At 50.3% G+C, this 26747-nt stretch overlaps 1 protein-coding gene across 2 annotated transcripts; it reads right to left on the reverse strand.

The window, feature by feature from the left end:
• Nucleotides 1-8348: 8348 nt before the first annotated feature.
• CAPN10 (calpain 10) lies at nt 8349-26461 on the reverse strand. 2 transcript variants are annotated; one of them, XM_036765844.1, is made up of 12 exons: nt 25630-25826; nt 23825-23956; nt 22411-22607; nt 21205-21422; nt 19202-19343; nt 17644-17810; nt 16956-17242; nt 14992-15194; nt 14491-14746; nt 12391-12590; nt 11891-11936; nt 8349-11018 (listed from the first exon to the last, which is right to left on the reverse strand). In XM_036765844.1, the coding sequence occupies exons 1-12, from the start codon at nt 25780-25782 to the stop codon at nt 10989-10991; spliced, it is 2031 nt and encodes a 676-aa protein (XP_036621739.1). In that variant the 5' UTR covers nt 25783-25826; the 3' UTR covers nt 8349-10988. The 2 variants fall into 2 exon arrangements, with proteins under 2 accessions (XP_036621739.1, XP_036621740.1); XM_036765845.1 differs by lacking the exon at nt 25630-25826 and adding an exon at nt 26413-26461 and having other exon boundaries at nt 9948-11018.
• Nucleotides 26462-26747: the final 286 nt, after the last annotated feature.

Raw genomic sequence — 26747 nt, forward strand, 5'->3', positions numbered from 1 at the left:
GAAGCCCCTTTGCTGCCAGGGGGTCTCCTGGGCACCTCAGCATGGCAGGTGCTGGAATTGGTGCTGGGGATTAGCCTCTTCGGCTGGCCAGGGAAGAAAGGGAGGGAGCCTTACCAAGAAAGAGACTGAGGCCCAGGGCTTCTCCAAGGTCACAGCGCAAGGAATGTGGCCTCGGGGACATCTGAAGGAGGTGGGGACCTTGGAGAAGGTCCAGCTTGTCTGAGGAAAGGGCTTAATAAAGTTAGTTATAACCTAGGGATGGCTCAGATATCTACTGCTCCATGCCAGGGGCACGCTGATGCTGATGCTGATGGTGAAGGGTGGGGCTGCTAAGTGGCTGAGAAACCGAAGGGCCTGGGAGGAGGGACTTGGGTGGTTTCAGTCAGGGGAGACAGTCTCCGGAGACTGGCAGAGAATCTCTGGCCTACGAAGTCAGCGACAGGATGGTTTTAAATGAGAACCACGAGGACTAAGGAAGAAGCAGAGAAGCTGCCCTGTTCCCCCTTCCACCCACACCTGGATTTCTGGGGAGCAGTCCAGGTACAGTGGGCCAAGACATTCCTTGGGGTATAGGCTTTCACACTTAGTACTGGAAGTGACTTAGAATTTACTTTCAGCTTTGTTCATTCAAGGATTCAATGCACATTTATTAAGCACCTACTGTTTACCAGACATTGTGGTGGGTGATGAGGATGGATACGAGCACCAAAATGAGAAACTTCTACCCCTGAGGAGCTTACACTGGGGGTTTATTGTTCAGTCTTTTCAGTCGTGTCCAATTCTTCGGGACCCCTTTTTGGGGTTTTGTTACACATACTGGAGTGGTTTGCCATTTCTTTCTCTAGTTCATTTTACAGATGAGGAAACTGAGGCAAACAGGGTGACGTGACTTGCCCAGGATCACACAGCTAGTAAGCGTCTAAGGCCAGATTTGAACTCAAGTCTTCCTGACTCCAGGCCTGGTGCTCTATCTGCTGTGGCACCCAGCTATATCCAAACTGAGCCTTGGAGGATTCTGGGAATTCTAAGAGACCAAAATGAAGAAATGGGGGAGAGCCAGGGCAAAGGCACAGGACTTGGAACATTAAATTTGGGGATGGGGATGTATACACTGCATACACTGTCCCCCTGCAGGGGAGCTGGCTGTCCAGGCATGCGAGCCCCTGACTTGAGTCACATTCAGGCAATCCTCAAGAGTCTTGAAAGGGGCTGGTCGTATTGAGCCTGGAGAAAAGATGCTTTAGGGGACACTTGACACGTGCCTTCAAGACTGTGAAGGGCTGCCTTGTGAAAGAGGGTAAGATGTGTTCTGCTTGACTTCTCTGGGCAGAAACGTTAGTGAGCAAAATTCACAGAAGCAAATTTCAGGGGAAACTTCACAAATAATCACAGCTGTAGAAAAGTGGAGTGGGCTACCTTGGCAGGTGGTGGGTGGGATTCTCCACATTGGAGGTCTTCAGTCTGAGGGTGGGTAACTGGCAAAAATGGATACTCAGAATTGGAGGGGACCTGAGAGAGCCTCCTCCAAGAACCCTCCCTGGCCAGCCTTTGCTTGCAGACTGGTGAAGGTGAACACATTCCTTCTTGGGGCAGTCCATTTTACTTGAGGTCACTTCTGACTGTTAGGAAGCTTTCCTTGCATAAAGCCAACACGTGCCTCTCTAAGACAGCCAACCCCTTGGGTAGATGGCAGTGGAGGGCTGGTGGTGGAGCCATTCACAGGCAGGAAGAGGGAACGTTCTAAGTGCTGCTGGCCACCCTACTAGAGAAAGGACAGTGGGGGACGTGTCTCCATGACCGAGAGCAGTCAGGATGGGATCGGCGATGCCCACTGAGAACCGCAGCGCAGAAGTGCCCCTGAGCAGACCATCAACATCTTTGTACACCTTGGCATCCTTAGCAGTAGCTGTGAGACCCAGTGTCTCAATAACAATTATTAATGGAAAATTCTGCAGTTATAGGAAGACCGTCTCCTTCCATGTTGTATTTCCGTGGAGAGCACAGTATATATCACCCATGGCACGGCCTCTCCCATCACATGGGACTGGACCCCAAGAGGGTCATTATCTCTTGCACTATCTCCACCTGGACTTACTCCAGGAAAATCTCCCACAATACTTCATGGTGTATTTACATTACGGCAGCTAGGAGGTGCAGTGGATAGACCACTGGACCTGATGTCAGCAAGACAAATCTTCCCAAATTTAAATCTGGCCTCAGATATTTACTAACTGTGACCCCAGGCAAGTCACCTCACCCTGTTTGCCTCAGTTTCCTCATCTGCCAAATGAACTGGAGAAGGAAATGGCAAACCCCTCCAGTATCTTTGCGAAGAAAACTCCAAATGGGGTCGTGAAAAGTCAGGCATGATTGCCAAACAACTGAAGAACAAATATTTACATTTAGAGTTCCTAGAAGCAGCCCTGAAGGGCACCCCTAGCTCCCATGCACAAGGGAACTCAAGCATGTTGGGGTTGGGACAGACTTTATTTCACAGAATCACAGTATGAGAATTGGAATGGAGGGTCCGCAGTAGCCACCTAGTTCAACCCATTCAGTGAAGGAGTCCCTACCGCCACATGGCAGATGAGTGGTCACCAACATGGGACTCACAGGCACCCCCAGATAAAGAAATCCAAACTACACATAAAGCCCATCAACTGCCCCAAAGGTAAGTGACCTGGGAGTTGCTCTTAGAATAAGCTACTGACATTTGGTAAGTGAAGCTGTCACCCAAAAACATGAATGCCCCATAACTCTCACTATGGTTTGGGCTCACAAACACGTACTTTGGGGCTGCAGAACAAACAAGGTGACAGCACCATTGAGATCTGCACTCTGCTTCCTGTTAATGAGTCTCACCAGTGCCCTGGGCAAAAGGGGAAGAACCATGTGTGGTGTCTGATGGTACAATCCCTCCATTTCACCAACATGAGAGGGAAAAGGACTTGTCCAAGATCATTCCAGCCAGCAGTGGCAGAGCCTTGGCTGCCCTCCTGATGTTCATTTCACAGCGAGCCTCAGATCAATTGAGGACATGAGAGATGGAGGCCACAGCAGGAGAGGGTGCAGGCTCATCCTGGGGATGCCATTGAGGTCACTTTCTCTGTTGGTTCTCCACTGAGTGGCTGCTGCTGCCTGCAAGTTCTCCTCAGACTTTGAGCTGCGAGGGCCTCTTCCTCAAAGGGTTGGTTACAGTTCTTTTGTGAGATAGGCCATAGTCTGAGGGTCCATGTCAGCTCATGGGTGAGTTTCATAGCTGAGTCAGCTCCTATTTTCCTGCCTTTACCTTCTCTAACACCAGCTGCTTCAGGCCAGCCTGATTTTTGGCTTGGGGTGAATCGGCTTTTCACTTTCCATCATGGCCCTGGCTGTGAGTGCCAGGACTATCAAATTACCCTGGAGCTTCACTGGAGGAGGCAGAGTAGACCTAGTGGTCTTTGCCCAAGACACCTCGTGCCCAAATTGCTCTTCTGTCGACAGGACAAAGCAACTAAAGGAATGAAAACCCAGACAAGCTAGGACAGCCCAGGAATGATGCCCCATTGTGGTCTGGCCAGTCCTGCCCTCTGAAGGTAGGGCCAGGATCATCCCTGTTACACCTTCCCTTGCTGGGCCTGCACACCTGATTTCTCAGGACTCCTGGGTAGGTACAAAGCAGCTGGGTTCTGAATCCAAGCATCTACAAGGAAGGGAGTCCTAGAGATCTCTATGGGAATGTTGCTTACATCTCCATCCATCTCTGAAAGAAGAGAAGCTGTAGGAGTGTGGGCCATCGTCCTGGTGAAGGACTGGGAACCGGCCTCCAGTGCACTGAGTCTCTTTACATTAAATTTCCCAGAGAGTGGATCGCTGCTGATTAGAGAAATGCAAATCAAAACAACTCTTAGATACCACATCTCTCCTGTCAGATTGGCTAAAATAACAAATCAGGAGAATGATAAGTGCTGGAAAGGATGTGGGGAAATTGGAACATTGTTGCATTGCTGGTGGAGTTGTGAGCTGATCCAGCCATTTTGGAGGGCGGTTTGGAACTATGCCCAAAGGGCTATAGAAATGTTCATACCCTTTGACCCAGCAATACCACTTCTAGGGTTGTATCCCAAAGAAATCACGCAAGCGGGAAAAGGACCCATATGTACAAGAATATTTATAGCGGCTCTCTTTGTGGTAGCCAAGAATTGGAAATCAGAGGGATGCCCATCAATTGGGGAATGACTGAACAAGCTGTGGTATATGAAGGTGATGGAATACTACTGTGCCATAAGAAATGGGGATGATGCAGACTTCATAACAACCTGGAAAAACCTACACGACATAATGCTGAGTGAGCGGAGCAAAGCCAGGAGAACGTTGTGCACAGCCACAGATATATGGATTCCCTGAGGACCAACCCTGACATACTGCGCTTTTCTCAGCAACCTAAGGGGCAAGGACAACTCCAGGGGACTCACGATGGAGAATGCTATCTTCATCGAGACAAAGAACTGCGAAGTTTGAATACAGACTGAGGCACACTACATGCTCGCCTTTTCTGCTTCTCTTTTGTTTTTGTTTTTGGGTTTTTTTTTTTTTGGTTCTGTTTCTTCTTTCTCATGATTCATTCCATTGGTCAAAATTCTTCTCCATGACTTGACTAGTGCATAAATTAATTCAATGCGAAGTTATACATGACAGTTATATGAGACTTCATGCCGTCTAGGGGAGGGAGGGGAGAAAAACTGGAACTCAAAACTATGTAGAACCGTGCGTGGTAAACTAAAAATAAATAAGGAAATTTATAAAAAAAAAAAATTTCCCAGAGAGCACTGTAGGGATCATTGTCGCATTTTAAGATGAGGACACTGAGGCTCAGAAAGGGCACAAGCTTTGTCCATAGTCACCCAGCTAGTAAATGACAAAGGAAAAACAAGCCCCCGTGCTTTTCCTCATTCTCCTTGCTATCTCTGCAGCCTTGGACACTGTCAATGACCCTCTCCTCCTTGATACTCTCTTCTCTACTTGGGTTTTCAGGACACTGCTCTCTTCTGGTTCTTCTCCTATCTCTCTGATGGCTCCTTCTCAGCCTCCTTGCTGAATCCTGCCCTCTAGATTGCATCCTCAGGGTTCTGACCTGGGCCCTCTTCTTCCTCTGTCCTACTTTACTTGGAAATCTCATCACCTCCTATAGATTTAATTACCATCTTTATGCTGATGATTCTCAGATCTACCCTTTGGCCCCAGTCTCTCTGCTGGCCTCCAATCTCCCATCCCCAACTGCCTTTCAGACTCCCAGACTGGACGTCCAGCAGACATCTTAAACTCGGTATATCCAAAAGAGAATTCACCATCTTTCCTCCTAACCCCTTCCTCACCCTCCTAACCTTCCTTATTACTGTAGAGAGCAACACCATTGTCCCAGTCCCTCAGGCTCCTGACCTAGCCATTATCCCGACTCCTCACTATCTCTTCCTATATCCACACTTAAGTCAGGAGGACCAGAGTTCAAATCTGGCCTCAGATACCTATTAGCTGTGTGACCCTAGGTAAGTCACTTAACCCTGTTTGACTCAGTTTCCTTATCTGTATAATGAGCTGTAGAAAGAAATGGCAGATCATGCCGGTATGTTTACTAAGAAAACCTAAATGGGGTTCAAGGAGAGTTGGACACTACTGAAACAACAACAACAACGAAGGAAGGGGAAGTTGCTTGGTCAGGAAAGTAACTAAAAATAGAAGAAAACAAAAATCAGGCCACCTAATGAAATGAGGCCTCCCCTGCCCCAAAAGTACAAACTTCTCAGTGTTTTGTGGATCTAATGAAGTTCCTTTAACTCTAAATGACACCTTCTCAAGCCTCTGCACCTTCTGATATTGATCCATAGAAATTAAGCACTTACAGATTATATATGTGATGAATACAGAGAAGTATGGAAAGATCTATTTGAACTGATACAAAACAAAGTAAGCAGAGCCAAGAAAAATGATACAAAAACAACGTAAATGGAAAGAACTGCCGATCAAAAAATCAAAAGTGAATTTAACAAAATTATAAAGCTCAAGCATGACTCAACTTAAGGGACAGAAGACCCCCTCAGCCTGTGTCTTCATGGAGCTGGGGTCCGCAGATGCTAAAACACTCCACATTTTTGGACTTCAATGTATAGATCAGTTATGCTGATTTTCTTCTTTTAAAAATGTTTTTGTTACCATGATGATGTAAAGAAATAATACATTAATTAAAACTAATTTTCTAAAAAAAAATCCACCCTACCCTCAAGAATACAGTCAGCTTTATTTGATAAATTATCCTTGCTTGTAAACCTCTATCTTTTGCTTTTGGAATTATATCACAAGCTGCTCCTCTCCTTTAAAATGGTAGCTGTTAAGTCTTCTGTAGTCTTCCTTGTGGCTCCTTAGGACTTGAACTCTTTATGACTACTTGCAGGATTTTTTCTTGGACTTCGAAGCTCTGGATTTTGCCTGACATTCCTAGGAGTTTTCATGTTTTTTTTTCAGGAGGTGATTGGCAGAGTCTTTCTCATTTCACTTTCCACCGCTCTGGTTCTCATATGTCTAGTTTCTTGAAATATATGTAGGCATTTTTATGGTTGAGGTAAGGCCAATGATTCTTAGAGTCTCTCTCTTTGACTTGTTTTCCAAATAAGTTGCTTTTGAAAGGAAATTATCTTACATTTCCTGTTATTTTTTCAGGGTTTTTTTTTTTTAACTTTGTTGTATTTTTAGTAGTCTCATGAAGTCAGTTCTCTATCTGACCCAGTCTGTCAGGGAGTCCATTACCTGAGTAAGGTTTTGTACCTTCTGTGTTAAGCTGTTTCTTATCCTTCCAATTTTCTCTAGAGCTTTCATTTAACATTTATATGATCATTTTCCCACTCTTGTTTCTTCTAGGAATCCCAGTAAAGTTTGTGGCAATCTGTAAATTTGAGGCTTTGTTTGTAGATAACATGGAGTTATTTTCATTTTCTGGATTCACTTCTTGAACATCTTTGGCTGTATATTTCTTAATCATCTTTTTCTTCTGTTTATTCATTTTCCCAGCCTTATTTATTGAATTGGAACTTTGTACCAGGGCCAGGCTCTGTGCAGTTCCGGAATGAATAATCAGGCCTACTTTGATACTAATCTGTAACTTCTGGATTCTGGGTAATATAAGTCGGATGTGTTTTACACCCACCTCAGCAGTAGCTGGTGAAAACACTACACTGGGGTAGTCTATCTATGTGGAGTGTTTTGATCCATCCTGGGCCCTTATGGTTGGAGCTCCACAAGCTTTTGAGGTCATTTGGGATCAGAATAACACAGATGCCCTTGGCTACATTCTTCTCTGGGCTCCTATCTCTCTGCCCCCAGCACACAACTTTAGGCCCCAGACCCCCTGGCCCATGTGCTGGGAAGCCTTGATGTACTGAGCTCCCCAGTCAGGCTATTCTGGCTGGACCCCTTCCCTAAGGCCCAAAGGCTTCCCAGACTGTCTTTTTGTGCAGACCTAGACTGTCCCAAAGTACTTACTGTATAGTTTATCCTTGGATTTCACCATCCTTCAGGGTTTCGTTGTTTTAACCACTGCCAGAGTAGTTGTGGGAGAGCTGGGCTATTCTGACTCCAGTTTTGCCTGTTGGATCCCTGACTCCCTTTGATGGCTCAAGGGCCAAATCCTGCACAAGGTCACTCCTGAGCCTCAGCCCCCTTCCGCAGACTGCGAGTGCTCTTCAATCCTCTGTCACTGAAACTATATTCTATTTGCTATTCTGTGTCTACGTTGTTTTTTTCTAATAGAATGTAAACTGCTTGAGGGAAGGGACGATTTCATTTTTGTCCTCCTATGTCTGGCACACAGTAGGCACTTAATAAGCATCTGTTGAATTCTCAAAGGCAGATGTGGGAGAACGCATCTCTGCACAGAAAGGAAGACTGACCCCAGTGACCCACCCAGCCCACAACATACTCCCATGAAGAACTTTGGTTGAACTTATTTCTTATCTTATGGCTGGGGTTGAACTCAAAATTTTGAGTTCAACCCAAGCCACATTTTGGCAGCTAGAGGGCACCATAGTGCACAGAGTACCAGGCCTGGAGTCAAGAAGATTCACCTTCCTGAGGTCAAATCTGGCCTCAGACACTTACTTGTGTGACCCTGGGCAAGTCACTTCACCCTGTTTGCCTCCGTTTCATCATCTGTAAAATGAGCTGGAGGAGGAAAGGGCAAACCACTCCAGGATCTTTGCCAAGAAACCCCCAAATAGGGTCATGGAGGGTTGAACACAACTGAACAACAAGTATTTTAAAACCATGTAAAAATAAATTGTGTAATTCATCTAATTAGTAGAGTCATGGGAACTTTAAATAAACTTTAAAATGTTTTTAATTATGTGTTTATTACAAAAATTACAATCTTAAAAACGTTTCAAATAAGAAACAGCTTTATAATACATTTCTTCCTGATGCTAGAGAATCTCTCTGAATTCACCAGATGATTTAGAATATTGCAAACATCAGGAGAGGCAGTGCAATGTAGAGGACACAGTGCTGGACTTGGGAGTCTGGAAGATCTGGGTTCTATGCTGACATCACTACCTATGTGCCCAGGGGCCTGCCCTTAACTTCTCTGTACCTCAGGTCACTATGTGAAATGACGTTAGAGAGGGGTTGCACGCTGCATCTGTGGGGTGAGTACCCACACCAATGAAAGTCACAAGTCCTTGAAAACAGACTATTGCCTTGTTGATAACTGGGTTCATTCAATCTCATGCTGGAAGAGGCCACAGGGGTCATCCTGTCCAGCTGATTCCTGAACAAGAATCTCCTCTACAACATCTGTGACAAGCCATGTCCAAGTGAAGACCTCCTTGGAGGGTACCTTGCTGCACTCTTCGCCAGCTCCCATCACGAAGCACGAGTCAAAATCAATCTCTCTGGCTTCTGCCCAATGCTACATTCAAAGGTAGGTCCATTCCCTTCTCCATGAAACTTAAGCCTCGCCTCGCTCCCAGCTGTCATGTCACTGTGCTCCTCCACGTACTTGGTATGCATTAGCTGTGCTTGGGCTCCACACAGACATCAGTCCCTTGAGGGCAGGGGCCAGGTTTGCTGTCTTTTTATCCCCAGGGTCCAGCACAGTGTCCTGCACAAACTGGGTGCTTAATGTTTGCTGAACTATGACCTGTTTCTGATAAAATCCTTCAGGCTCTGAGTGACCAATGCTCACCTGTACAATAAATGCCAAGAAGGCTCTACCCTGCTCCTCATTTTAAAAATCCAGAGTTTCCCTTTTCCCTTTACCAGGTACCGTATTTCCCCATGTATAAGATGCACCTTTTAAAAAAAAAAAAATTGGGGGTCTAAAAACTGGGTGCGTCTTATACAGTGGTTGCAGATTTTTTTACTTGCATTTCCCGCTTTTTCGTGCTTGTCTTTGTGCTCATTGTTTCGCTTTTGTTACCGGTATATTAAGTTATGTTTTGCCACATTCTGTCCAGAAATGGCTCAGAAAAGATTTTCGTACAGTGCTGAATTCAAGTTAAAAGTGATCCAGTTTGCAAAAGTGAATGGAAGTCGTGCTGCTGAATGTAAGTTTGGTCCTCCTCCAGCTGAGAAAACAATCCGAGACTGGCTACAGGAAGAAGAAACCCTACTGAGAACGCCACGGCAGAAGAAGGCCATGAGAGGCAAGTCAGCAAAATGGCCTGATGTAGAGGGAATTGAAGATACGGATTGAAGAGCAAAGGGCAATTGGAATTCCTGTGCCCACAAATATGGTTCAGCATGAGGCAAGAAGGATTGCTGATGAAAAAGAAGTGACTGATTTCAAAGGAGGACACAACTGGTGCTTCGGGTTCATGAAACGGAATGGACTAAGTGTGCGCACATGCACCAGACTTGCCCAAAAGATGCCTGAAAACTGTGAGCAGATGAATAAAACTGGACTTCACTAACTTTATGTAATACCTTTTTTTTTTTTCAAATTTTGGGCCCCAAAATTAAGGTGCGTCTTATACATGGGGACATACGGTATGTTCTCCAGAAGCTCTCTGAGAAGACCAACATTGGCCAATTCTTTCAGAACCCTAAGAGGCAGCCTGCCTGGGCCGCATGACTCAGCCTCACTGTGGGAAGCCTAGGGTCCTGTTTCCATCTCCCTACCCATCTTGGGTTTCAACTCCCTTTTGATCATTTTGCTTCTCTTTTCTAGTCCAAAGGTACTTCTTGACATAGAAAACAGAAGTCCCTTTGGAGCCCCTCTGCCCTCTCTCTGCCGCCCGTTGTTCTTGGCTCAGCCTCTCGTTGCTAACATAGCTATAAGCATGCAGTACAGCCAATCCTTGCTGCCCCTCAGTCTGGGCTGCCGTGATCGGGGGCCATCCTTGGCCTAACCCTAAGCCCTTCTGCTTCCTTTACCCGTTATAGGAGAGGGCAGTGAAAGGAGTATGGGATGTGGGGCTTCATTACTTATGAGACTAATGAGTTGGTTTTCTCATTTGTACAATGACTTCTCTAAGGTCCTTTCCAGCACTAAATCGCATCATCGGTGAACAGATCCAATTCTCAATCCAAGATTCTCCCCAAGTTCCCAGTGACTTTCCTGCCTCGGGCAGTGAGCTCAAGTCCTGAACCCTGGCACCTTTGGGCGGGGTAGGGGAGGAACTTTCCCACAAACCTGAGGTTTTTCTATGAGAGGCTACGTCACTTGTCACCTTTTCACAGTCAAGTGCAATGAGGTTTCTATAAAGTCAACGTCTTGTAAAATCAGCAACATGGAGCTGAGGAGATGAGGTAGATAGACTGTGAGTGGGTCCAGTTGTGGGGCACCTGGGAGCGGGTGCTTCTCCTGAGGAAGGGCAGCAGGAGACTGGGCCTAACACTGCCATGAGAAGGCCTGGGTCCAGGATAATTCTGGTCAGCCCATGGCTGTGGCAGAGAGCAGTCTGGGCCACCTCAAGGGGCCTCAATGTTCATTACCTGAATGCTCTCACTTGGGACATTTCCAGTTACTTTTTCATCACTGCTGTGAAGGAGACCTACAAGGAACAGAGAACACCAGAGGTCAATGTGTCAAGGAATCTACAGATCTCCAAGGGTTTCTTACACTCCTGTTTTTATTATGGTAACAGCCCTGCCCGGCATGCAGAACCCTGCCCGGCATGCAGAACCCTGCCCCATCACCCAGACCTCTCCAGCTCTGCCACAGTCTTCATGTTATCCCAAAGTGGGGCAAACCGGGTGAAGGTAGGGGCCAAAGCCCTCACCTCACCCTAGGGTACAGACTACAGGAAGATGAAGACATAGATTCTGGAAATACCTAAGAAGGGCCTCAGGAAATACAAACTGAAATTCAGCTGGGAGGCATTTAATCCTTGGGGAGAAGGAAGCCGATGCCAGCTGAGCTCCCCCAGTAGCTGAAAGGCCATCTTTGTGCCACACTGGAGCCTTTGACCCCAGACCCATATCCTTTTCTATGCGTGACCAGTCTGGCTGGCCAGTGGACTTAGCAGCCAGCAAAGACAGTAGCTTCCACACCCCTGGGGATCAGCATTTCTGAGGCCAGGTCTTACAGTGGTACCCACAGCAGCATTCTGGCCCAAGATTATTAATGGTCTGATGACAGGCGATTTTATGCCTTGCCAGGTGAACTGGCAGTCAGCACCTCTTCTCTTCCAGGACCTACCTCGATGGCAGCATCTGTGGTCAGGAGACACTTGATTCTTGTGGCTCTTTCTAAAGCCCATGTCTCCTTGCAAACATAACTGTATGGCTAAGTTAGCCCAGAAACAAGGCACCGTCTATGTGTGAGGCTCAGTCTGCAACAAGGTCATCTGTGAGGCAGAGCTTTCTGTCCCATCCATGTGCCAAGCCCCACCCCTTCTCAGAATTCCCTTGTTAGAACACCTACCTCCTGTAGGAGCTGCCCCAATGTCTCCTGGCTCCGAATAGGCCTCCTACAAAGGGATGGGGAGTCAGGGGTGGGGGAGGTCAGGAAGTGACCTCACATCCCCCACACAATGCAGATCCCTGCAAGAGTAATGTGCTGGGGCTGTAGGACATGGGTTTGGGGGAGCTTCATCATGGTGTTTGGCTGCAGGCCTCCCCCCACCCCCTGCTCTGACACACCTCACCTACCTACAGACCTGGTCTTCTGTGGCCCCCAAATGAATCCCCCAGGCTCAGCCTGAACCCAGGCATGACGGTCCTCAAACAGGATCCCGCCTTTCTTGGAGCCTTTTTCATTTGGGATTGTCTGCCAGTGTGTGTCCTTTACTGGCAGGACCTGAGGCCCAAGCCAGGGTCCCCTGACCCCATGAGGTGGAGGAACAGTGAAGACCAAGGATAAGCCACTCAGGAGGCAGCAGGTCATGAGAACAGGGAGGACAGGTTGCCCCAAGGCACATGTACCTGTCTATCTGGGTTGCTATGATGATGGTGAAGTCTCCTTCTGTATCAGGCATGTAGGTGGAGGGCACGATCTTGTAGTTGCCCGTAGAGAGTCGACACAGGTGGCTTACTTCCTGTGCATAGCGATGAGGCACACAGCTGAGCAAGGGCTCGAGCTGGAGCAGGGAGGAAGCCCCCCGAGGCCAGCCACCCTCTGGCATCTAAGGAGAGGCAGAGAGAAGGCAGCCACCTTTGGGTTAAACTCCTCTGTGGGAAGGATTTATCCTTTATGATGATGGGTCTGCTGTTCACAAAACAGCCACTGCATCTCTCAGGGCTGAAATGTGCCTGGGAGGTGGTTTTGTATAAACTACTTCCAGCTGAAGCTTGGTAGAACCAAGGGATGCTTGCACCTGGAGCCTTTCTTATTCCTAAGCTTTATCAGGTTCTTTTCCCTGTACTCACCAAACCCATCTGGCCCCATGTGTTGTTCTGACGGACATGAGCTCCAACAGGAAGGAGCAGAATCAGCTTGGGAGCTGACTGCTGCCACAGGATCTGCTCCTGCAGAACGCTCAGGCTCTCAGGGAGGCCTGCAGAAGACACTGACAGGCTGTCTGGGGGAAGGGCTCATTTCTTATCTTTTCAAGGCAGACTTCCAAATCTGCATGTCCAGCCCTGACCTTCACATCCCCCCACCCCCGTCTGCCTGCAGGGCATCTCCCACGGAATGTGGGATACACGGATTACTGAACCACATCTAAGGTCTCCAGAGTTCATTAGCATTAGGAATATTTAAGCACCAGTTAATGGTGTGGGATAGCGAGAAGCTGGGTAGAACTAACATCACTTTGTGCATCTGTTCCTACCTTGGGCCCTTGTGACTGACGGGCTTGGTTTCCTTGGTTAGGCTTAGAACCGCCTTAAGGGCCTTGTCTGTCTTTTCCTATTCTGTGTCCCCCAAGCACACACAGAGTGTTCCCTAGCAAGCAGAGATTTTAATGCCGGCACTGAGGACACAATGACAAAAAGCAGCTGAGTCTGGATAGGGGGAGAAGAGATGTGCATGTAACATATACACAAAGGAGGGGGCGCCGAGGAGTGCAGGCATCAGGAAAGGCCTCATATAGGGGGATGCCTGTGGGATTCTACAAGGCAGACAGAAGGAGGGACAATGCTCCCAGGCTGGGGTCTTTGCAAAGGCCAGGTGGCCAGGAGCCTCTCAGGCTCCTGTCTCTCTGCTGACCCATCCACTCTGAGAAACTGAGGCCCAGACAAGTGTGACTTGCCCAAGGCAATCAGGTGGTGTCAGAGCCAGGATATGAATCCAGGTCTTCTGCCTGCCTCTAAATCCAGAATGCTTTTGTCAGTACTTCTCAAATACCAAGTCCAGAGGTATAGGTAAAGTCTAAGTTTCAAATGGGGAAATATGAAGTATCTAGAACCACCAGAGCAAACAATTACGTCCCATGAACCTAAAACCAAAACCAGTCTAGTTTTGTGGGAGGCAGTGCTGCTTGGCCAAGGCAGGATGCTCAAGATGAAGCCTGGCAAATGGGGACCCATGGCCCCAAGGACCCCTGGAATTCAGACCCACAGAGGGGAAGGGCCAGAGAGGCTCCCAAGCAGACACCCACAGCCTGGCTGAGCCCAACTCAGAATTCCAGACTGGCTTAGGCCTCTTAAGGGTTTCCTGGACTTGGGATAACCCACAGCAAGCCTGGTCTCCCCAGGTCCCTGGGCACTGTGATGACAAGCCAGCCAGAAGTCCTAGAACCAGACAAGCTGAGTGACTTGGCCCAGCACATTCATCCCCCTGACTCCAGGCCAGGCACAAAAGCCACTGCTGGGAAATCCTAACCTACAGGGATCCAAGAGAATGCTGCCAAATTCCTGGGCCCCTCTGGGGCTCTCCAGGAAATCTGTCTCCCACAACACTGTGGAATGGCTTTTCATGGTTGGGTCCGGCCCTCACCCAGACAGCACAACTCGGCCTGCTCTGATGAGCATTCCTGCTCTCTCTTCTGCCACGGCAGCCTAGGTCAGACACCTTGGGCCACACGCAGAGCAAGCCCAACAGACATAAAAACCCTGGGGGCCTCCAGAGGACGGAAAGCATACCTGGAAGATGTGGAAGCCAATTGGGTGAAACTCAGTGTTCTGGCAGTGCTGGCGCAACGTGACTCGGATGCTGCGGGGGCCCGTGCCCAGAGGGACAGAGAGAGGGAAGCAGGGATTGCTGGGATACGATGGAAAGTTCCTGCTGCCCCCCGCAGTGTGCCCACTTCTCCAGCAGCCCTTCAGCTGCACGGTCTCCCATTCCCCAGCAGGAAAGTCTTCACAGGGGGAGGCGCTACCAGAGGCTGGCTTGATTTCACTGCCCAGTGAGAGAGGAGGACCAAAGGGGAGAAGCATGAGAATGGAGGAGGCCGGCGGGGGTTGGGGGGAGTCTTCAGGGGTCTAACAGCTTCTTGAAGCACAATCAAGAGAGGCCCTGCAGAAAGGACACGGCCTGTTGACGACCCCAGGAAAGCTGCTCCTCTGCTCACCTCCCTGTCTAGCTAAGGGTCCTGAGGCCAAGAAGGGGAGCTGGCCAGGAGTCTTCCTTTGCTCCTCTCTCACCTGAGAGATATCTTGCCACTGGAAAACACTCGCAGCAGGAAGTGCCCAGCAGCGTCCTTCAGGAAGGTACTGGGGACCACCAAGTAGTAACCAGGAGAGAGGGTGCAGCGCAGGTGGACCTCCCGGTCATAAGTGTGGCAGGCTGTGCCCACCACAGGTGGGGCAGACAGGACCCCTGGCAGATTGACCCGCTTCTTCTCCACCTGTGGGATGTGATTAAAGAGAAAAATTCAGCCCCACTTGGCCCCTTGCCTCTTCGGTGGGGCCTTGCTTTGCTTCTCTTCTCTGGAAGTCACCCCAAAACACCAAGGTACCCAGGTCATTCATTCAATTGGGCAGATGAGGGGCTCAGGCCACAGAGAAGACCCTGCACCACCTGCCTAGAGGACTCTAGGAGGAACCAAGCTCCACCTGAAGTCAATGTGGCCAGGAGGCTGCCAGAACAGGGGGCATCATGGGAATTTACTGGAGTGGAAAGCAGACTTTATCTGGACAGAGAAGACACAGGGCCTAGGCCAAGGGCCTTCTATTAAGGATAGGAGATTCACAGCGTACTATGACCTCCAGAGCTCAAGAAAGAAACCCAGCTCTGGCAAAGGGTCCATTCTGAGAATGACTGAGGACAGCCAGCCTCCACTACAGTTTAGCACACAGAAGAATGATTAAGTGCAGTCACCACAGATTTACAACACTCGTAGAATCACAGAGAAGTCACAAGCCTCTCACAGTGGGGACTGGAGCACACGCTTGCCTGATTCCCTGCCAGCCCTCCCCCCCTCCCTCTGCAAGGCAGCTCCCACGGCTGAGGCCTTACAGGGATGATGAGCAATCCAGGGACCTCGTGGCCCGAGCATGTACTGTCTGGATTTCTGGGTTCAGGTGAGAGGAAATAAAGCTAATCAGAGAGGCACTGTGAAGTTATCCACCACCACTCACTTCTTGGGTCCTCACCTGGTCATCTCCTTGAGATGCCCCCTTCCTTTCCTATTGTTTTTACAAAGACAGTGGAGCCTTAGGGGCAGAAGCTTCCAAAGTACAGCCAGACCAGGTTGCCCAGGCTGCTTTATGCCCCAAAGGGCAGCTTTAGGTGGCTGGAGCCCAACAGGCTCGCCCCGGGTAACTGAAGGCTCCTCTTTACCAACCACGCATTGGGTGGCCTCAGGGACAGCCCTCCCTTTCCTCCCCTCCCTCAAACACAAAGTGAGAATGGTACAGGAGCTGTAGAAAGGAAAGCCAATCTAGTATTAGCACCCCCTGGGGCAACCAGGAACTGGACTGGCACACAGAAAAGGAGAAGAGTGTCATGACTTGTAGTTTCCAGTTCCTCAACAAACAGTGAGATCCAATGGCAACTGCTCCGAACCTGCCCCAGACACCCACCCCCCCAAACCAGGGGCCTGGCTCTTCTCCTCCCCCACAGCCTCTGCCCCCATGGATCTCACTGTCCTCTTGCCAGAACCTCCCCTGTAAATGGTAGCACATTCAGGGAGAGAGCCCTTCAGGGGCTCCCTACATCAGGTGCCTCAGGAGGCAGCTGAGTGGCAGGGCTCTGCCTGGTGATGCTGATGTGATGTTTACATCACATCTCTGGACACAGGACAGGCAGCTCTGGACAGCACATCAGACAGATATCATTTCTATTAGGTTTTGGAATGTTTCACAGAAGCACTTTTCATATTTATTACTTCCTCTTCTACTTTGGGCAAGCCGGATGCATTTAATTTTCTGAGTGCCATCAGTCAGGGCAAGCCACCCAGAAACAAGCTGGGGAGCACAGGGATAGTAAAAGCCTATAGCCTGGCATTTCAGATTTGGTCCTGTCAGCCCAGACCACCTTTGGCGAGCTCCCAGTGGTCCTCCCACCCCACCATCGATCTGTCAAGACCGCTGGACGCTGCTTAGGAAGTTCCCTCAGCGGGAGGCCTCTGGCTCTTTCCCTCGCTTCTCTCCTGTCTGGTTTTTACCTTCCACACGTGCAGTCCCACTGCTTGGTAATCCTTCCCTGGGAGGCCCTGTGGGCTCAGGGCTAGTCCGCTGCCTCTGCCTGGAGGTGGGGCCAGAAGCCTGCCCGCCCAGTCGGCCTGGCACATCCGGGGTCTCTGCAGGAGGGCAATGCACACCTCACTTGGTTCCAAGACCCTCAGCCAGAATTTGGGGTTGCTAGGGAAGCTGCTGTTGTTACGGCAACCTCCAGCAGAGCGCCCTTTGATCCAGGCCCCAGGCAGCTTCTGAGTGTGACGGAACACCTTTGCTAGGACGAAACACACAGAGCGAGTCAGCGTGGCGGAAACAAGCTGCTCAGCCCCTGCTTTCCTCGGTGCTCAGTTAAAGCTGGAAACTGCCCTAATGGCCCAAATAAGGTTTGCTTTCCCCAAGGAGTGTGAGACAATCTCATTCTTCCCTAAAGGAGAAGAGAATCTTCCTATGTTACAGAAGGAAAGTGGAGGCCCGGAAGGGAAGCTGAACCCGGATCTGCTCAGGATCCTACAACAAGGCCAAGGGAACCCAAGATAACTTAGGAGCTGCTTCTGATGCTCCCAAAGGTGCGTCAGCGAGGCCACTCTGAGGTGAGATGGGCTGACGCTACCTCCCTGGGGCCCTGGGCCTGAAAGCCTATTCCCCCTGATAGTCTGTCCCAGCCTCACCACCTACCAGTATAGAGGCTCTGCAGGTGGCCTTCCTCTGTAATTGGGTAGTTGATGGTGATCTCATCAAACTCCCTGATAAATTCCTCCTCTTCAATCCAAAATTCCCCTTCCTGGAGCTGGGACAAGAGTTCTGAAGCATCTGCTGGATCTAATTGGTTCCACCCTTCACCCCTGGAAGAAGAAATCCAAGCTAAATTAGTCTGACTGCAGAAGGGATGGTCCATTCACCAAGGTGGGGTGCGGTGGGGGTAAGGCCAACAAACATACCCACTAACAGCAAGAGGAAAAACCTACATCTTCCTCAAGAAAACCCCTCTTTCTCCAGGTCCTGGGAGTTCCCAGAATCTGATAACTTTTATGCCTTTGTGTACCCAAGTCCTTCTCATATGTCTTGGACTCTTTGAGGATAAAAAACCTGTCCTGGCACTCCTCAACACTACACCCCTCCAGCATCTCTGAGGGCCACCATGCTGCTCTTCTTCCTGACACAGGGGTTAAGATGCTGAATATGGCAGGAAGGAGACACTTGAGAACACCTGGGAGAGCCAAAACATCAGGCAGGTGGGTGAGTTGTGGGGTTTGGAGAGGGTGAGGGGTTTCAGTCTACATCAGCTTCTCCAGGGTGAGCAGGAGCCTGCACAGCAGGACTGGCCTGGCCTAGTTATATACACTGGGGAGAGACCCTGATTCAGAGCTAACCAACCAAAAGTCACAGCAAGGGCTGGGAGGATACTCAGCAACCATCTGGTCCACCCCTTTCACTTCATGGATGAGGACACAAATGCCAAGAGAAGGGACCCGACGTGGAGAGCCCTGCAGTGGTGAAAGCCCTGGGTTTAGAGTCCAAGGAGCTGAGGTGGAATCACAGCTCTGCTCTCAATGTGCCTTCATTTCCACATCAGTGAAATCCGGACGTTGGACCAGATAACTTCCAACCCCCTCCAGCCCTAAACCTAGGACTCTTCCGCCCAGGGATGAGCCAGGATGAGAACTCAGGTGTCCTTAAATTACTTCCTAGCTGGGCGACCCTGGGCACATCACATCAGCTCTATCTTCCTGTTTCCTTGTGTGAAATTGAGTTAATAGCAGCACCTGCCCCCAGGGCTGTTGTGAGAATCAGATGGGGTGATATTTATAAAGAACTCTGCAGACCCCAAGGTGCTCAGTCAAAGTGCTACCTCTGATTACTAGCAGCTCTTAATGAGCGGTCCTGGCACGGGGCCAGGTGACCACCTGCAGAGCAAAGGCCAGACAACCAAAGTGCCAGGACTGTCTGTATCACCATCACGGGACCTTAGGCAAACCATCTAGTGGACAACAGGAATCATACTGGCACTAATAACTTCACAAGGTTGTTGGCGGCAGATGATAAAGGGACAGATAAATATGGACTCCTCCTGAGCAGAGCTCTGGCAGTGAGGACCGTGTGGACCAGAAAGTGGGCAACCCAGACCTCACACACAAAACCACCCACCACCTCTTCCAAAAACCCAGGGCCAAGCTCATTTCTGCAGTGCACTGTGACTCCTGGGGCTGCCACAGCCCCTGCCCAGGCCACTCACTCCTCTCTCCAGGGCCCTCGCCAGCACCGCCGACCCCACGGGTTCAGAATCCGGAGCAACAGCACCTCCCTGCCTGAACTGCTGTGGAGCTCCCGCATGTCTGAGATGATGAAGGCATGAAACTCCCCTAATTCACTGGCACCTGCAGGAAGAGGAATGGCACAGTCACTGGGGGATGAGGGAGACAGGATCCTGCCCCAGCCAGCAAGTCCCAGCCCTGATGACACAGCCACCTTGAGAGCTCTGGTGGGACGTGCTGTGGGCACAGCCCAGGTGTTGCCAGCTTCACTTAACTGCTTTCTGTCTTTGTCATAAGGAAAGGCTCGCTCTGGGGAGGGACACAAAAAGCATTGACCAGGATGGCAAAACACAAGTCTTCAATGAGACTTTTGAAAGTTAAAAAATGCAAGTCCCTGTTGTTGTACAATGAGAACTCATTTCCTCTCTCTCCATGTAACTCTAAAAGGCTGGGTTTGGCAAGGCCTTGAAGAATGAGGTCAGGGCTGCAGCTCCAACAGGTCCCTGTTGTTGTATCTTGTTTAGTCAGTCAGTCGTGTCCAACTCTTCATGACCCATTTGGGGTTTCCTTGGCAAAGATCCGGGAGTGCTTTGCCATTTCCTTCTCTAGCCTCATTTGACAGATGAGTAAACTGAGGCAAGCAGGATGAAGTGACCTGCGCAGGGTCACACAGGTAGGAAGTGTCTGAGGTCACATTTGAACTCAGGAAGATGAACCTTCCTGTCTCCAGGCCTGGTGCTCTGTGCACTATGGTGCCACTCGGCTGCCCCAATGGATCCCTAGCCATTGGCCATTTCCCAGAAGTCCCTTCCCCAGGAACATAGCAGAGGAGTGATCTGGAGACATTTCTCTACCCTTTATTTCTTCTTCAGGAGGTTGACCGTGTGGACGGCACTGTGACTTCTAGTCACTGGGCAAACACACAGATATGAGTTTTCAAGTGTGTTAAAATGTGTAAAGGAAGACAAAGGGAAACTTCCAAGTCAAAACTCAAGACCATGAACATCCTGGACATGCTTGTGTGGATGACGAATCCCTGGAAATGGACGTGGTTAAGGCAGCACAAGAGGGGGCTCTCCAGCCTTGGAAGGGCTGAACGTCCGGCTTCACTTTAGAAACTGAAAACAAGATACACACTTAATCTTACTCTGGCAGTTTACAAATAGGTCTGTAAAGGCACTGATGTGAACAGTCCAATAAAGAGAGCCCTCAGTGGCAAGGATGGAGATAGAAGAGAGAGAAAATAGGGAGGAAGCACCCGGTGGAAGTGAAAACACTGAGTGAAAAAGGTGCCCCAGCTCAGAGAAGAGGGGTAAGAAGCCGAGAGTCTGCAGTGGCCAAGAAACACGCCATTAAGGGACAAGTGTGTGGAGGGAGAAGCACCCAAAAGGCAAAGACTTCACTTCTCCAGCGCCCCCCAGGACAGAGCTGGAGACTGGAGGAGACAAAGTTGGAAGAAAGAACAGTAACCGTTCTGGGAAGGGGCCTGAATACGACAAAGTGGACTCAACACAAGAGGACCTGTGTCACCTCAATGAAAATGTGGCTTACCTGGCCTGTATGTAGTTTATACTACGAAATTCCCCAAGTGAAAAGGTCATGTTTGTTCTCTGAACTGATTATGTGTGACTGATGACAAGCCTCAAGTGGCCACACCCCAGAGAAGAGGATGAGGAGCACACACCTATTGCCCAGGGCCAAGGCCTTTCAAGTATAAATCCTCCCTGTTCTCTGGTTTCCAGCAAAAAAAAGCTACCCTGAGATCCAGGATCCAGGATCAGATGAGGAAAGCAGCTTGGGGAAGGAAGCCTTCTGTTAGGGCGAGATGCCTCACCTCATCCTCAAGTTGTGCTAGAGGCTGAGGAGAGGAGCAGTGTGGCTTCTGAAAGCCTTGTGGGCTGGTGAGGGCTCTAAAGAGGAGAAGGGTCAGGACAGATGGGGCAGCTCCACCAGCAGTGTCCCAGCAGAAACCTGGGGACATTACCTTCCCTGGAGCTGAGCACTGAGCAGCTTATCACACACCGGTCCTTGAGGTGCAGCAGCTTCCGGAAGGTCCTCTGCTCCAAGCTGCTGTTAGCACTTGGCTTGTCCCCGTCTCTTCCAGAGTCCTTCAGGCTCCATCTTTCCGCCAGACCTCCGGTTAGATCCACCAAGGCATCCGCCACCTGCCCTGCCCACAGGTGTTCATAGGATCCATACACCCTAGGAAAGCATGATGGTGACGATGATGACAACGTGCATCTTGGCCCTACCACTAACCCCTATGACCTGAAGCCCTTGTTCACTCCCACAGGAGGGGAGGTACCAAGTCCTCTTCCTCCCTCACACTCCCCCAGGGAACCCTTCGTTCCTTCTCTTGGCTTCCTCCTCACCTCCTCGCCTCACCTCACCTCCCAACTCACTCTTGCTTTCAGCACAGCAATGGGCAATATCCTGGTCCCACTCCACTCACGCTCCCTCCATCGTTCCCTGTCTCTTTCTAGATACATGGTTACTAATACTTCTGTTAGCTTCCTACCTGCCCAGCTTCCATCAAGGTCAAGCCCCACTTTCCCAGCTAGCAAGCCCATCTGACCTAAGGAATGAGGTACAAATGCTTGTTTCTGACACAATCAACCTTGCCAAAAAATAAACCTAAGGCTGTTGGTTCATCTTGCTGTAGCTGACCTGTGAACTCATAAAGACTCACATGAGACAAAGTCCTATATAAAGATCAGCCATTATCATTAATACTGTTGCTGTGGGACAGAAACTCATCTCCACTGTTTGACAAAGATCTAGGTCAGGCCCAGGCACCCAAAGTCATTCCGATCACTAAGAATCCCCAATAGTGAGAAACAAGCAGACACAGCTTTCTCTAGACATATCCCTTTCAGATCAATACTGCTGGGGAGTTGATGCGGTTTGGAGAAACTGAAAAGGCAGAGGAAAGCTGGCCCTTCCTCTGGGGAGTTATGTCCTGAAATCCATCCCCCAAACAGATGGAGTAACAGATGCAGAGAGAAATCTTGCCACTCCTCCCTTCGGGGCTAACCCCGACCATCAGCTCTGGTCCCCAGGATCCTTATAGCTAAATGGGCTTCTGCTGCCGAGCAGAGGAGAGGGGCACCTAACCAAGGCAGCCCAGAGAGGCTCCAGTCTCCTCTCCCCCCACCCCTTCCGACAGGGCCCTGGGTGCTGGCACACGTACTTGGCGTACACCTTCTCCAGCAAGGGGAGCCAGAACACATCTTCTGTCTGACACTGGGAAAAGCACAGTCGCCCCCCAAGACAAGGTAGGCGGTCATCCACGGTCACCTCCACCCACTGTCCAAACTGCCACACCCGACAGGTAAAACACCCACGATATGCTAGATCTGGCCAGCTGGCTTGTCCTGGTGGAATCACCTGGCAGGGAGAGAAGGAGTCAGTGAGAAGTCATACCAGAGAAAACAGAGAAACATCCTGGGAGAAGCGACTATACACATGACTCTACCAGAGCTTGGCCATATACCGACCGTTCGTTCCAGACACACTTTCTTATGGCTCAGAGAGAGATGAATTCATTCCTCATTTTTAGGACATTGTTAAGTGTTTGGAGCTGTGATTTCATCAAATTGGGAAGTCCCAGTGTGGAAACTCCCTCTAGTGATACAGACTGGCCACTTGTCTGCATCTTCTGGTCTTAAAGAGCTGCCTGGGACACTGGAAAATTCATTTAATATGCCATGAAAATGAAAATGACTTCTCAGTCAAAGATTTCAGGGTCAGATGAAGTGAGCCAACAGCCAAGAGTCATCCTGTCAAAAATAAGCTCTAACCTGAACTGAGATCAAACACAACTTTTCCTGGCTGGTAAACCTGTCTTCGGACTCTAGTGGGCCAGCCCCTCTGAGCTGCTACATCCTAACTACATCGCTGCACTCACCGCTCTGTTTCAGGAATATTGGGCCAATGCCTGGCCCAACAGGTTACCTGGCAGATGCCTCGGGCAATGATGCAACCCAACGTCGGGGGTGAGGGGGTGGGGAGGGACAGGATGACTGTCACTGGACACTGTTGAAAATGTAAAACTCTGAGATGCCTCTGAAATCCTCAAAAGCCTATCTGTGCCAGCTAGGACCATGGACGATCTCCACTGGAGGTAACACCAAGAGTCTCTTCTGCATGCCACCCATAATCCCCTACAACTACAGCAGCAGGCAGGGACGTTTCCCCAGGTGAATTTTTCCAATATATAGACCAGTTCTGTTTCAAGTTCATTAACTGTAAATCCCTGAGGGCATCAGAACTGCACAGAAACCAACTGGATGCAATTACGCCAGTGAGCAAGGTGCAGCCCCTTCAGCTGGCAAAGGGGAAATTGGCAGTCTGTGTCTCTGCTTTCAAACTCACCCTGACTGATACCACTTGGCAGGTCCTCACACTTCAACTAGCCATCCTGAGCAGCTACAGCAGAGGCACCTGCAACAGCAACAACTTCACTGGCCTCTTCCCCAGCTTCCTGCCACCGCTCCCTCACTAGCTTTCTGAAGGCTTTCCTGGGGGCAGCAGAGGGCAGAGGGAGAGAAGAAGCCTGTGCTTTCCAGCCCCAGCAAGGACAGGGAGGGGAGGAGCCCCCTTACCTGATCAAGGAGATGCTTGCTCTTCTGGAGAGCTGCACAGGCACAGAGGAACCAGCAGTCTCCCAGAATCCCTTGCTTTATCTGGCCTTCCTGTGGGTTATTTGGGAACAATCGAGGAGTGGAACAAATTTCCTAAAATAAAAAAAAAAAAACCATTCCCAGTTAGATCATAATTAGGCAGCAGGGTTACGGGTCAAATTTTCCCAAGCATCCCCTGTACTAGTTGGCATACAAAGGAAAGAGCTGTGATTTCTGACCTCCAGACACTCACAAAAATACGGCTGTAAAGAAAGAACAGCTAGGCACATAGTAATGATCAAAGTTAGGGGAGACCTGTACAAAACACCGCCACACCCAGGACAAAACGATGAAGAGCAAACGACACGAAGACGTGAAAGGCATGGCCTGAATCCAATGGCTGAGAAATGAGGCCACGGAACATAATACGGAGGATGACAGGGTCCTGGGGTCTGGGCAACTTAATCCCTGCCAGTGACGTGCACCAAGACCGGTGCCAATGGAAACTGATCAGCAATGACGGCATTGTTTTCCCAGGGCCTTTCACCCTTAGCAGGTGCCCAAAAGAGGAAGGAATGGCACTCAGCATCCTAAGGACCGCTGTATAGAACCACACAAGCCTAGGCCCTCCCCATACTCTAAAAATAGGCAATAGTGGTGCAGGGGATGGAGTGCTGGGCCTGGAGTCAGGAAGATTCACCTTCTGGAGTTCAAATCTAGCCTCAGATACTTACTAGTTATCTGACCCCGCGCAAGTCACTTAATCCTGGTTGCCTCAGTTTCCTCATCTGTAAAATGAGCTGGAGAAGGAAATGGATGACCATTCCAGTATCTTTGCCAAGAAAATCCTAATGGGGTCATGGAGAGCTGGACATGACTAAAATGACTGAACAGCCACCCTGCTCTCAGGGGTTTGACAATTTGGTTGGAAAGAGATTGTGAGCTCCTTGAGAGCAGGGGCTGCTTTATATCTTAATATTTCCTCATATCCCCAATGTTTAGCACAGTACCTGGCACATAGTAGGTGCTCAATAAATGCTTCTTAATTTGAACTTGGGAGAGATAACATGTTATAGCACCTGAGATGTCCGTGAGCCCTAACTTTATCATCTGCGGTCTTCTATCCCGCCAACAATCCAAGAATCATGCTACCTAAATCCCAGCATCTTATGAGAGGACCTCAGAAACCACCTAGGCCAACCAATAGGGCTCCTTTTTACAATGACCTCAACAAAAGATCCTCTGACCTTGACCTGAAGACCTCCTGGAGGGGGAGACCCCTACCCAGAGGCAGTCCAGGCTGCTTTGAGATTGCCCAGGAAGCTTTTCCTCACACTGAGCATCGGACTCTCCATCCCAGTCATGAATTAAGACTGCCAAACAACAGAGCCAGGCCCAGCTTCCAGCACCATTCCACTAGAAAATGTGGGCCTTTGCCGATCTCGAATTGGGGGGCACTTGCCCTGGTCTTGATTACTCATTTATAAACAGGGGTTCAGCAATTCCATTTAAGAGTCTCTTCAGACTCAGGGGGATGTAAAAGGACAATTATTTTTAAATCAAAATATTAAATAATGAAAATGCCCTTTAGCACGGTGTCTTGGACTGAGCGGTAGTAGGCATTACACAAGCGTGTGCTAAAGTGAATTGGGGCTGGGGCGGGAGGGGTGTCACAAAATAGAAAGCAGTGCGTTCCTCCTCTAAGGAAGGCCGGGGAAAGCCATGCCCAGGCCCTGAAAATAAGATTCCATCGTGGACACCGGGCAGCTTGGAGATGCCAACGTCACCTGTGGTCGAAGCCAGGTGATATCTTCTCGGAACTGTGCCAGGGGAGTGGAAAAGGTGCAGAAGAGGGAAGCATCACAGGCGGGGAAGGCGGCATCCTTGAAGAGACCCCTCTCGGGGGGCGACTCTCTCCCATCCGCCCGCATCTTCAGCATCGCAAAGGGGCATCAGCTGCCGAAGCTTCGTCTCCAGCCTGACGCTGCAACGTCAAAGGGGGACCGAGGTTTGCAGAGGAGAGAAACGGCCCTGACCCGCGAGCATCGGGGTCTTTCACAGTCGAAAAGTTACCCGGCTGGTGGGCGGCCCCGGGCGTTCATAACGTGGGACTTTGACCTGACTCCAGATCTGGGGCTTTTCCCCCGGGGATCAAAGAAACCAGGGGCTCGGAGAAAACCCCCGATCACCGCCCCCTCCCCCTCGTCTGACAGCCCGGGGAAACTGAGGCTCTGGACGACGGCAGGGTTCACCGAAGATCTCAGAACTACTGAGGCAGGAGGAGGCGATTCCAAGGCCGGGGGCCTCCAGCTGGAGAGCACTGACCACTGGGACAGCTGGCCACACCCTCGTCCACCCGGGGGGGGGGGTGAGTCAAGGTGGGGGGGGGCAGTGGGGAGGGGTCTGAAATAGTCGGGGGGAGAGAAGGGGAGGCCACGGCTGCTGAGCAAGAAAGGAAGCAGGTGGGACAGAGCAGAGGGGGAGGGGAGAGGAGGAGGTCTAAGGCACTGAGGGGAAGGGGCCGGATGGGGAGGGAGGGGGCGGAAAAGAGGGGGCAGGGTCTAACATACTGAGGAGAGAAGGGTCCGGGCCATGGCGAGGGGAAGAAGGGGGGTCCTAGGATGCGGTCGGCGGGGAGCAGGACAAGGGCCACCGGGGAGGGAGGGGGCGGGGCTGACGGCAGGGGGAGGGTTCCAGCACCGCCTCTCCCCCGGTAATTAGAACAGCCCCAGCCCAGCCGGTGGCGCCCTCCACCCGGCCGCTCGCTCACCTCCGCCCGGCCCCCCGGCCCACTCCTCCTCCCGCTCCAGCTCCCGAGCCGCCACCGCCGCCGCCCCGAGCCCGGACGGACCGTCACCCCGCTCCTGTCACTCCGTCTCCACAGCAACCACCACCCCCTCTCGCA

The sequence above is a fragment of the Trichosurus vulpecula genome, chromosome 7 (assembly GCF_011100635.1).
Source record: "Trichosurus vulpecula isolate mTriVul1 chromosome 7, mTriVul1.pri, whole genome shotgun sequence".
NCBI classification, from domain to species: domain Eukaryota; kingdom Metazoa; phylum Chordata; class Mammalia; order Diprotodontia; family Phalangeridae; genus Trichosurus; species Trichosurus vulpecula.